Source organism: Xiphias gladius, chromosome 15 (assembly GCF_016859285.1).
Source record: "Xiphias gladius isolate SHS-SW01 ecotype Sanya breed wild chromosome 15, ASM1685928v1, whole genome shotgun sequence".
Classification (NCBI taxonomy): domain Eukaryota; kingdom Metazoa; phylum Chordata; class Actinopteri; order Istiophoriformes; family Xiphiidae; genus Xiphias; species Xiphias gladius.
The window spans coordinates 19821713-19834161 of record NC_053414.1 but is presented as its reverse complement, the minus strand read 5'-3'; the positions used below and the strand labels follow the sequence as shown (position 1 = coordinate 19834161).

General features: G+C 40.5%; 1 protein-coding gene across 6 annotated transcripts in view; it reads left to right on the top strand.

Moving 5' to 3' along the window:
- The window catches only part of LOC120800031 (septin-9-like), a 71761-nt gene extending 59716 nt beyond the window's left edge, over window positions 1-12045 (top strand). For all 6 annotated transcript variants that reach the window (XM_040145769.1, XM_040145768.1, XM_040145767.1 and 3 more), the window contains 5 exons: window positions 3124-3241; window positions 5701-5796; window positions 6133-6229; window positions 8822-8873; window positions 9839-12045. In XM_040145769.1, the coding sequence (XP_040001703.1) occupies window positions 3124-3241; window positions 5701-5796; window positions 6133-6229; window positions 8822-8873; window positions 9839-10055 (580 nt within the window). In that variant the 3' untranslated portion in view covers window positions 10056-12045. The remainder of the gene's footprint in view (window positions 1-3123; window positions 3242-5700; window positions 5797-6132; window positions 6230-8821; window positions 8874-9838) is intronic.
- Window positions 12046-12449: the final 404 nt, after the last annotated feature.

The following is a 12449-nucleotide window of genomic DNA, read 5'->3' as shown; positions in this document are numbered from 1 at the left end:
CAAGTAGATAAAAGTACACAAAACACTCACAGCGCACCAACTGTAAACACACACTCACTCAATAATCATCTGAACGCATCAGTGACGGCTCCTTCCACTGCTGCCTCATATTTCTGTGCACCGTTAACTCAGCAGTTGTCCCCTTAAACCTTCTCTCTATGAGTTGGAGATGACATGTGTGCGTCTGTGATGCCCGCTGTTTGACAGGCCCCCTCATCATCTGGTCATGTCACCACAGCTGCTGCTGCAGAGAATGCATGTGTGTGTGTGTGTGTGTGTGTGTGTGTGTGTGTGTGTGTGTGTGTGTGTGTGTGTGTGTGTGTGTGTGTGTGTGTGTGTGTGTGTGCCCCTGTTCATGTGAGGCAGACTCAAGTAGGCATGCTAACACTTGTAGAACTACACTTGCATGTGAATGCCCTGAATGTGTTCGTTATCATCTTGCTTACATCTGCACAGTTCAGCCAGTTCAACAACACCCAAACCACTGTTCTCTTTCTTCATTCTGAATCTGTACTGCCTCCGTCTCTCAGCTGCTTTATCCTCATACGTTGTCCCAAAAGTGTCACTATCCACATACACGTACACATACAAGATATGCACACTTTACTGGACCGCGTTTACATAAAGTTGCAGTCAAGTTTCAAAAACAAAAATGCAAACATCAGTCAGGAAGTAGTGAGAGTTGAGAGTTGTAGGCATGAGAACGAAGGAGACATCTGTTGGGGGTGCTGTTTCAGCCTGGCATAGAGATGACTATAGTTAAATAGACAGATTTGCAAGTATCTACTGCATGTTTGCATATGTTTAGATAGGCAGGCTTGCCCGACATACATACCTATGGTGCATACCTCCTATCACATTTTCTGTGCACAGAAAAAGAAAAAAGATTTTATCCAGGTTCATGAGAAAAAAAAAGTGCTGGAACAAATCTAAAAACTCTAAAATCTTACTATATTATTCTCCTTTTGCTTGTTTTTCCTTTTCCATTTCACACCAGTTTAGGTTTTAAATTAGGGCCTGTTACCAATTACACAGACATGATGCCAAAAGCCTCTGGATGCCTCCGCCATGTGACCACAGTCCAAGCATGACAGGCAGGAAAATTGAGACAGAACTTCCATGATAGCTCTTTAAGGCCTCTGTTATTGGAGATATGCTGGGTTTTTTTTTGTTCTTTTATTGTTTTGTTTGAAGCATCCCAAACAGCAGTTTGTATTTACCGAGGCTCTAATGTAATTTACGCGTCAGCAATTTGCTTTTAAGTTGGTTCTGTGGTTTCAGATAGATGAACATTGCTCAGTGAACCAGAACGCAGTCTTTGCATCAGCAGCCATTTCTGATAATGGCACAGTCAGCCGCACTATTTTCCCTCTGGGTAGTCCTGTTGCTACCTCACTTAGCATGTCCTCCTGAGAAAAAGAAGAATGCACTTTGATTCTCATCAATTCAGGGCTGGTTTCTGATCTGTTATTAAAAAGGAGAGAAGGCAGAGCGTTTTGCACTGTGGTAGGTTGTCTGCTCCACTTCTTATTTGGCCACATCGGTAATCCTTCTCAATTTATATAAACATGACTGCTGTTTTTTTTTCTTTTTTTTCTCTCCATTCACTTAAAAAGGACAATTTGTGTATGCATGCAGGCATATAAATGTACACGTGTGCATACATGCATATTTATTGTCCATACATCATAAGTTAGAGTGTGAGGATACATGCGTACACATTGAAATGTGGATGTATGCTCAGTCATGCATGTGACACAGCACACATGCCTTTTTTAACATTCTTGCACCTGTGCATACACAGTTTATGTATTCAGTTCCGTTATTTGTATCCATCAACCTCTGGTCTTTTCTTTGATCCCTTGCTCTCCTACCTCTCTGTTTGCATAAGAAATATGCCAGTTGTCCCCTCAGCACGAAAAATGCATGAAATGCGATGTTCTCTGTTTTGGTTTGAATGAATCACTTACTGTGTCATCTCTTTACCTTTGTCCATATCTGTTTCTCTGTTCATCTCTCTCGCTGTATGTATCACATGCTCCCCTGCGTTTTATCCTGTGTTCATGGTGACATGCCTGTCAGTCACTGAGGAGAGCCAGCCAGGCCTCTCCTCCAGCTGCCCCCGAGTCTTTGAACCAGGCTGGCCTAGCTTGGCTGGGACTAATTGGAGGGCAGAGCAGACAGCGTGAGGGGAGTCTGTCTGGAGGAGCAACTGGCGGCAATGTTGAAACAGAAAAAAAGCATGGACGGCTGAGAGAAATAGGAAAAAAATGGACAGAACAGCACTGTAGAACAGTGTAATACAAGGCCAGTGCTAACCATTGCTTTATCAGGGGCAACCATAAAGCGGTTACAGGAGAAGAGAGAAAACCTTACAAGCAAAAGCAGAATATTAAGGACAAATGTGAGACAGTAAGAGCTGCATTAGACTGACTGTTTTATGCATCAACCCTCATAATGAATATGCAGGCTCTTTATCAGTTTACTGAAATCACACCTAGGATAGCATAACAGTGAAATGGTTTCAGTGAGAATAGGAAAGAAACAGCTGCTTATGTTAAAGCAGTATGACGAGGGTCAATATCAGAAAGCAGGGTGCACTGAATATTTTGTAGTAGACCAAGATTGCCCTCTAGTGGTTGCTCATTTCCATTGCAGATTCAGATTTATTCGCCAAAGTATGTTAACACACACAAGGAATTTGGTTCCAGCCGTGGTGACTCTCAAACAAGGCAGACAATATACAGACAGTGTACATAGTATGTACAGGCAATAAACATTATGCAAGCAATATACAGACACACACACATATATATAGATATCATGTAGTCCTGCAGTAGAAAATATTTCTTTGCTGCCAGAGCAACATCTTTTCCTCCATGCTGGATCTAGCGTCTCACAGTTCTGTCACTCCTGAATGAAAAGGGAAAAAGTTCACACCCGACTAGCTCTTTGAGCAAAAACACATGAATCTGCAGTTGAAATGTTTTCTCTTCATTGTTACTGGCTTGTTCCTCCAGCAGCTCAAGACTTTTTTGGAGTATTCAAACAGCACAAAGGTATAGTTAATGTTATTTAGTCTTGAAATTGAAGTTGTACCCTGTCGCCTCTTTCCTCCCACAGTCTTAGGCCTCTGGATGTGGAGTTCATGAGGCGTCTCAGTAAGGTGGTCAACATCGTCCCAGTCATTGCCAAGGCCGACACACTTACCCTGGAGGAGAGGGACTACTTTAAACAGACGGTGAGAGGTGCCAGGCAAAATAAACAAAAGCCATCTGTGCAAACCCACACTGTACCCTTCCTGGGAAATACTGTATCATCTTATGACTGCACTTTGAAAGTCATGCTCAGTCCAGACGGAAGCATTTAAGAACTATTTATTTGAAGCATTTATTTACTGAGCGGCGTTCCACAACTCCTAAGTCTGGCACTTTATTAAAAGGGGAACCTCTGCCCAGTTGCCAACCGAGCAGGCAGGCCCTTCATTACCAGTGAATTACTGGGTGACAGTACAAGTCTGCCAAGTTCAGAGAGTTTTACACTCTGTGGCACATTTGAAAAAAAAAAAAAAATCTCTCTGAAACATGACCAAAATTAAAGGAGTTAGACAGTAGCATTTAATTAAACAATGAATGTTCATCTGTTGATCACTGTTTGTCCACCACATTAGTCCAGACTGAAATATCTCAACAAATATAGGATAAATTGGCACAAAATTTTATAGAGGCATTCATGGTTCCCAGGTAATGTATCCTACTGACTTTGGGGATCCCCTGACTTTTCCTCCAGTGCCACCGTGAGGTTGAGATTTTTGGTTTTTAGTGAAATGTGTTAATAACTATTGGATAGACTGCAATGCCATTGGGTACAGATGTCCGTGGTGCCCAGAGGATGAACTGTAATAACTTTATTGATCCTCTGATTTTTCATCTGGTGTCACCAGCAAGTCAAAATTTGACTTGGTCCAATACTTTGGTTTATGACCAAATTATGTAAAACTAACGACATTCCCATCAGCCTCAGCTGTAGTTTGTGCTGAGGGTGAGTTAGCAAATTTTAGCATGCTAACACACTAGACTGTGATCAAGCTATATATCAGCTAGTTTACACTGTAATCGTGAGTCAATTAGCATGCAAAATATTCAAGAAATTCAGCAAATGTATACAGACTAAACATTGGAAAGCAATGCAGACTTGCATTTCAAATTTTAACTTAGCAGTAGGCTACACTAGTCACTTGTTCCTTTCTTTGCTGTTACTTGGTATGTCACAATAGACTCATTCATAGCAAACTAACACACTATGAGACTCCTCAGGCTGATAATCCTCCACTGTAACCTCACAGCCATCATCTCCTTATCATGGCTTTCCCTGCTACCACAGATTCTTTTCTCCACCTGTCTGGAGTCTTAAACTGTCTTTGCCGCATCCCCTCCTCAGTGTGTTTCTGTTCGATAATTCTCAATCCACAGGAGGCAGACTGCCACCTGCCTTCTTCTATCATTTCCTTTATCTCTCCATCCCTCCTTCCAAGACTACAGACTTCCCTAACAGCTTTATTCATTTAGAGAGGTAGAAGCTCAAAGGGTGTCTTGGCTACCACTTTCACCCTGATGCCTGTAAGACCGTCCAATAAGAACAAAGCAGGGATTGGACCAGGCCCCAGCAGTGAAAGGAAGCCAAAGGGCTTGTAGCTGAGTTGTTTTGGTTGGCCGCACATGCTCTATATGACCCTGAATATTATTGACTAAAAGCCTCTTGTGCCAAATGTTTTTTTCCCCCAAATTTCCCTGCAGTAACTTGACATGCAAACAGAATAAGAGGGGTTTTCTTTTTTTATTAAATGTTTGGCCTCAGTGTGTCCAGCTGTGAGTGTCTGGTCGCATTCCTCTAACCAACAGTTGATGTGGCTTTTTGGTAGAATTTAACTTGGTTTGCGTCCTATAATGTAACCCTGAGAACGCTTCCAAGGATAAACAATGAAATGTCTGATGAAGGACCAAGTGGAAATTGTCAGAGTAGTAATTGTGGGAGTGAACAGTCATTCATTAAAAGGACATTTCTCCCAGAAGCTTGTCTGTCTATTTTTCTGCATCTGCGCCTGAGTTTCTGTCATTATAAATACATACAGAGAATTGGGGTTGGCCGTTTTATAAGCCATACCTCTGTCTGGATGTTTGAGTTTTGTTTTTTTTTTCCTAAGAGCGGTTAACCTCTATGTTAAAACCTCCACGTCAAGGATATTAGGGACCAATTTTTGTCAACCCCAGGCAGTATAACATAACCAAGTGTTTATTTAAGTCCTCTAGTGGGTCAGAGCAACTTATATTCAGGTCTCTGTCCCAAACTTATATACTTGTATGTAAACAGGATTCAGTCCAAGCATCAAGTACGTTTGTGTGTTATGGTGACTGATTGACCTAGGTGTTGGCCTGGGGTGAGCGCTGGGATGCAGAGTTGATGGATAAAGGGTTTAGACCTGACATATTTGCCAATGTATTTGCCAATCTGACTTCCCTTTCTCTTTGTCTCAGCTATCATTATGGAAGTCTTTGCCTCTATGTAATGGTGATTTAGCAAGACTTTAAAGGCTGCTTTAGAGTGATAAAATATCACATTGTACACAAGATAACTCTGTGGTTTTATAATGTATGTTTAGCCAAATTGAGTTAATGTTTCCGTGTGTTTGGCTTTGTGCAGATTAGAGAAGAGCTGCGAGCCAATGGGATCGATGTCTACCCTCAGAAAGAGTTTGATGAGGATGCAGACGACAGGATGATCAATGACAAAATCAGGGTAAGTTCACAGTACCGCGTTCAGTCAGTTCAGAAACAGTAGAGAGTATCCTGCCGTGGCGTCAGCACTTCACATAGCAATCACAACTGTGTATTTTGCATGTTCAAATTTAAGCCTTTGTTAGGTGTAATTTCCTCTTTTTGTCTCCTATTTTTTGCTTTCTTTGGGAAATCTTAAAAGCCTTGATAGCCACAAAAAAAGTCAATTATATCATCTTGTTCTAGGAAAGGTAAACAATCAAAGCACAACCTGAACACAAATCACTGGAAACACTTTGATGAGTATGTGCAATTCTGCCTGTGTGTGTGTGTGTGTTTGCATGTGTGCACTCAATAGGAGATGATCCCTTTTGCTGTGGTGGGCAGTGACCAGGAGTACCAGGTGAACGGGAAGAGGATTCTGGGGAGGAAAACAAAATGGGGCACCATAGAGGGTAATACACATAAATTCTAACACACAAACACACACGCGCACACACACACACACATATACGTATACAGTGTGCAACCACAGACAGATAGACAGACAGACACACGCGCACACACGGCCGGTTACTTGTCTTGACAAACAGACAACAGAAAATGAGGCAGAATAATGTATGTTTCCTGAAAGTCTAAACTAAGATCAGCCATGTTCATGTGTGGCTCCCACTGCCAGCGTCAGGTAATGCTGGAATCCATAGAGTTTTGTTTTTAATTATTAGATTAATATAGTACAGATTGAACTAATAATATATTATAACATCCATCTGCATGGTGGAGTTTGGTCAAACACTAAAAAACAGCTCATTTACCGCACTCACACTTGGGTCACACCTGTTCCATTTACAGTGCCACGGCAGTCTAAATTCATCCTGCTAATAGATAATATGATGGTACCTGGTCCATTGATGGCATTCACACAACGTACAAGCATCAGCGAGGTGAAACAGTTTCACAAAAAGGATGACAGATTGGTTTTTTTTGGTGTATTTTGAACATGTGGAAAGTTACGAACTGCAGCTTTAAAATCTGGGCAGCTGGTTTAACCGTCTGTTGTTTGACTACCAGCCGTTTGTTTACACACGTTTCTCTGAGTCTGTAGCTAGGGAAATGTATGAGACAGGAGGAAAAGATTTACAGGGACTCTGCGTCTGGGGGGGATAACAGGCTGAAACATAAAATACACACGAACCTCCCCCCACACGCACACACACACACACACACACACACACACACACACACACACACACACACACACACACACACACACACACACACACGCATGCATGCAATGACTTTGATACAGTTTACATTTGTTGGCTTGTGCTGCCGCTTGCACTGCCAAGGTGGTTCTTAGCAAGTGAGTGTCCTTACATCACCCGTGAGCCTATGTGTGTGTGTGTGTATGTGAGAGCAAGAGAGCGAGAGAGAAGAGAGAGAAAAAGAAGACATCTGTGTGGACACGGAGTGAAAGTATGATTGGCAAAAAGACAGCTGAAGGAGGCCTGGACAAGGGGCTACCACTGTTAAACAAACACTGTCTCCTACCCAGGATGCACTTCAGCACACGCTTCTGTGGTGCATAAAGAACTCTAGTCCATTGGCTGTGCTCTAAATACATTGTAAAATATAAATCATTTACCAAAAATATAAATAATTTATTTATTATTACTTTGGACAAGACAGCTACTTGTCTGTTAAATTTGTAACTTGATGATTGTTGAACTCCTAAGAATCTTATGAATCATTAAAAGAACATACTGAATTCCAAGACACCGTTGAGAAGCAGTATGTGGAAAGCATGGAGCGATGATCATAATTTTAGATACAGTAAGATGCTTGCTGTTCTGAAAATTTTGTAACTTCACTCGAGGTATTTTCACAATTTAACTCAAGTATTATATGAGCTTATAAAACATTTCTAAAACCCCCCGGAAAAACATTAGAAGTCCATGAAGTTCAAATTAAGGCTGTTGTCTTCCTAAAAAGATGACATTCCTGAGGCAGTGCAGGAGCTACTACTCTCTCTGCGAGCATTATGAAATTACTGCACAGAGCTGCAGGGTGAGAGAGGCGAAGTACACAGACTGCTGGACTATTGCCGTCTTGTCCGGCCAAAAGAACAATGGCTGCATTCTAGTAAAGCCAAGCAGCCGGAGAGAGGGAACAAGCAAAAGGAGGAGAGAGGAAGCTGCCGGACTTGTCGGCACTGACATCATAAATTAGGCCTCAGAGGAGAAGCCAGAAGTTAAGTCCTTATATATTACAAGTGGAGAAGAAACTGTTTATTTCAGGGATTGAGGGGACAACTCGAGATGGAGAGAGGAAAAGGAGCAGGGTAGGCATGCATTTAAATGTATATATTGTACTGTATATAGGGACTTCATGCTTCCCCAGGAGTAGAGAGGGGAGATACCAGCAGTGCAGCTCGTTACGAGTCAGTAGTGTGCTCCCTCGATGCCACTAATCAGCGCTCACAGACCCAGCAGTTATTCCACTCTCCTCCTTTCAAAGAGAATTTAATTTCCTGCCCCTGGATTTCAAAGCTTTACATAAATAGCACCCTCCTTTTTTTTTTCATTTACACTCTTGACATAATCTATAATTCAAACATGTGTTAGCTCTACTGGAGGCACCAGCCGCTTGTCACGCAGAGTTTGTTAAAACGTCTCACTTAAAGTCCTCCAATATAGAGGGGGAGCTGAGATGTATTAAATTACTCAAAAGTGGAGGAGGGTGTTATCTTGGCTTAAGAAAATTGCCGGAGATGTCATGTTAGACGCTGCCCTTTGTTTGACTTGTGAGCAACGCCGCCATCTTGTGGTAGATTAAGCAATTGAGCAAGTGAGCTGGAATAAATGGGGTTTTGAGGTATCATATTTACTGGGGTTATCTCATTACTTAATCCAAACTATGTCATGCCTGGGGCATCTTTCTCTCTGCGTTTAAAGCTCCGATTTTATCTTGATTTCTGCATAAAAATTTTGCAGTCAGGATTGTTTTATGTTTTTCAACTAATGTTTCTTCTCTTTCTCTCGTTACAGTTGAGAATATTGCACACTGTGAGTTTGCTTACCTGCGAGACCTCCTCATCAGGTGAGCTTCCATCGCTCTCTGGAGGTTATTTTAGGAATTGTATCATATATTGGGACGTGTAAAAGCCCTGTTTGGGACTGACCCTCCTGCTAGATCAGAGACTAACTTTATCTCATAGAGTTGTTGAAATGAATTGGAAACAGTACTGAGACCCTGTGAAGCTTCGCTTCCCCATTGAAGTCAATACAAATTAAATTCTTCTAAATGGATTGAGTGTCTTCCTAGACAGTGTTACAGCAGGCATTTTCTACTCAGGTTTTTCCAATGAGTCTTCGCATTTAAGTTGCTTAATAGTACAGGACTCTTAGTCTAAGCCTGACTACAGGCTAAAAAAACGGTTCCCAAACTTTTTTTAATACGTTTTTCTTCACAGTGATTGTATATTTCACCGCACCCCCATTTCCATGGCATGCATACACATACAACCTTTCAGCTAAAAATAACCATGGATGTCTGAATTTATTGTTGTGTATCAAATAACTGTGATGTAAAATATATGACACCATCAATATTACATTAAATAATATAGGCCTTTTCTCAGTCTCTTAGAAAAATGTCATGTAATGTTGCTATGGATATTTTATAGTGGCTATGGAAAAAATAAGTTTGCTAAAGGGTTTGTTTGCTTACATTTTTTTGTTTTTTAGTGACAACATACAGGAATACATGACATAATGTGTTGATTCTGTTATTTTTTTTCAAATTTAGTTGTCTTGGATATTTGAACCATCGGTGTAGTGTATGATAACTTTTCCCCGCAGATGGGGCATTTCAGTATGAGACAGTTTGCCTCCCCCATTCACAAAAAGTTGTAGGCCAAGTAGCCAAGTGTACTGAAATATTATTAAAAATGTACAGGGAAACACTAAAACTAACAGATCACATGGCCCCCTTGGCCTGTCCTCAAGGCGTCCACTTTGGGAACATTACTTTCTGTTATTGTAATACTGTCTTCTTTCTTTCAGGACACACATGCAGAACATCAAGGACATCACAGGCAGCATCCACTATGAGACGTATCGTGTTCGCCGGTTAAATGAATCCAACGGCCATTTCACCTCTCACCCCTCTGACCATCCTGCTGTTGAGCCAAAAACCAACGGTCAGCCTGAGGAGCAGCCCAGCGCCCTGCAGGCCAACGGAGTTGCCGCCCAGCATGAAGCCCTGTCCCATGAGATGTAGAGAGTCGTGTGTGGTGCCAAATTATGATTTCAGGACACAGTCAGGCACAAAAGATACACTCACACATGTATTCTGTTTACATGAACATGCCCACATGCACAAAGACACATACTTATGCTGTGAAGACCATTTGTATTACCTAAAAGGACTACCTAAACACAGCTTTTAATTTATAAGGAGGTTACAAGACACAGGACTCAGAGTAAATCCCAACATTTTCCTGTTCCTATTCCTAGGGCTGTTTTTTTTTTTCGTTAATCTTTTCCCTCATTACAGTTCGGAGCAAAATCATGTCTTCACCGCAGACCCACATATTGTACAGAAGTCCCATTGTTTTATTTTTTTTTTCATCTGCTTGACTTCCCAATGCAATCTACATTCAGGATTGTTTACAATAAACCACGGTGGCTGTCAGGTCATGGATAAACAAAACCAAATACATAGAGTACATGTCTCATTAGTCAGCTTTGGCCGTTGGATTTATTTTTAGAGCATCCACTGATTGTCAGGTCTGCACTGGAGTGCAGCAGCCCTGCAAGCTAGATGTGAGTGACTAAACAGCGAAGCAATAGACACAAGACTTTGATCAGAATCAATCAGAATGACGGAAAAAGACTATCCAGGTGAAAAAAAATCCTGTAGTTTACAGAATACCTTTCCAGGATCCTGATTTGGCAAGAGTTTTAGCCATGCAGGGCTGTCCAGATGAGGAGAAACGGCAGCACAGCATATCGGATGATACGAGATTAGCTCTAAACTAGAAATAACTGTTAGTGCCACTGGCCTGGTCTGCTTTGTGTTGTGATGTATAGTTTTGTATAGCTACTAGGGTTAAGTAGGGATAATTAGATTAGGTTTATAGTATTGTGGAGGAAGTAAAGATATCGTTGACACCTCTGCACTGCAAAAGAAAAAAACAAAGCAATGGCAGTGTGGAGCAGCTTTCGGAAAAAATTATTCCTCTGTTTTGTTTTTCCCGTTATGTTTCTAAAACCCCTTTTTGCCAAATCATCCTGTCTCTTTCTATATTATGCCAATGTTGTGTAATACAGTCATACCTTGCATTTTACATTGCTCATTTACTATTGTAATTTTATTTCTGTTGTTCATGGTCTAATATTATTGTATAAGATGGGGTTGTGGACAAGTCTGTGCAACTGTTATCCCATGCAGCCATTTTGTCAATTTTGTAAACCAAATAAAGTCCATTTTTCTGTTCTAAAGAGAAGCACATACAGTATATAGAGTTGATTTATGAATAGGTATTTATGTGTATGTTTAGTGTAATCAGCATAATGCAACTTTCATTCCAGGTGTTGGTTTCCAGAGGTTTGTTGCAGGATTTAAACAGTGACGATCTTAAAGGTTTGGACAGCGTTTGTTTTGTTGTTGCCTGCACTTATACAGTATGTCGTGCCCTGTTGGTTAGGCTCCACTGTAACTGGTGCCCAAGGAGTAAACCTGCTAGTGAAGTGGTCAGTAACTGTTCATTCAATATTAATAATTACAATTGATCCTGCCAATTAGTAATGGTTAGAACTGTGATATTTACATTGCAAGCTTAAAGCATTTTGTAAGAGGAGGATATTTTACTATTCACTGAACAAGAATTTGTTCCAAACTTGATTGAATAACACCCATAAATTTACACAAAGCCACTGTATTTTTTAAAATTTGTGAAAAATGTGTTCATTTGTGCAAGCTCAAGGGGATGTTTTATTGAGGCTACATCTAAATTTATAACATTCTCATAATTTCCTAACAAGCATAGTCAACAGTGTGTGTTTTGCCTCTTTAACTCACAATAAAAATACGTTCCATACATGCAAAGAGAAGAGATAACTATTGTCTTTTATCCAGAGAAAGTTATTGGGTTACAATTTGTTTACTGTTGTATAGTTCTTGTGTAATTTGTTATGGTATTATAGATCAAGGTTTTATCTTTGATATGCTATCTCAAAGAATAAAGATTGATATTTTATTGTTTAAAGTTGATTGTCTTCATTGTTAAAACTGTATTCTCTGTGCTGATGATTCCCAAGTTTAAACTAATTAAAGGGATTCTCACAGTGTTAAACCCATAAATACGTTTCAACATTTCAACAGTTAGTAACTAAGGTTAAAATGACAGCATTATTGAACTAGTTCAGAACATTTTCTCTGTAACATGGTTTCCAATATCACAGCTTAATCTTTTAGACTTTGCCTGATATGTGGTTGATGGAGTTAAATCTTTCTCATCAACATTTAATCTTTTGAAACAAATTCCTATACCCTGAATGTTTACTGAGCTATTACCTCTTTAATTAAGGAATAAACCACTAAACGCATTGCTTACTGCAGTAAACTTAGAACATCTCAAAGAGGTCTGACTCCTTCAAAGTCTTTTAGCTC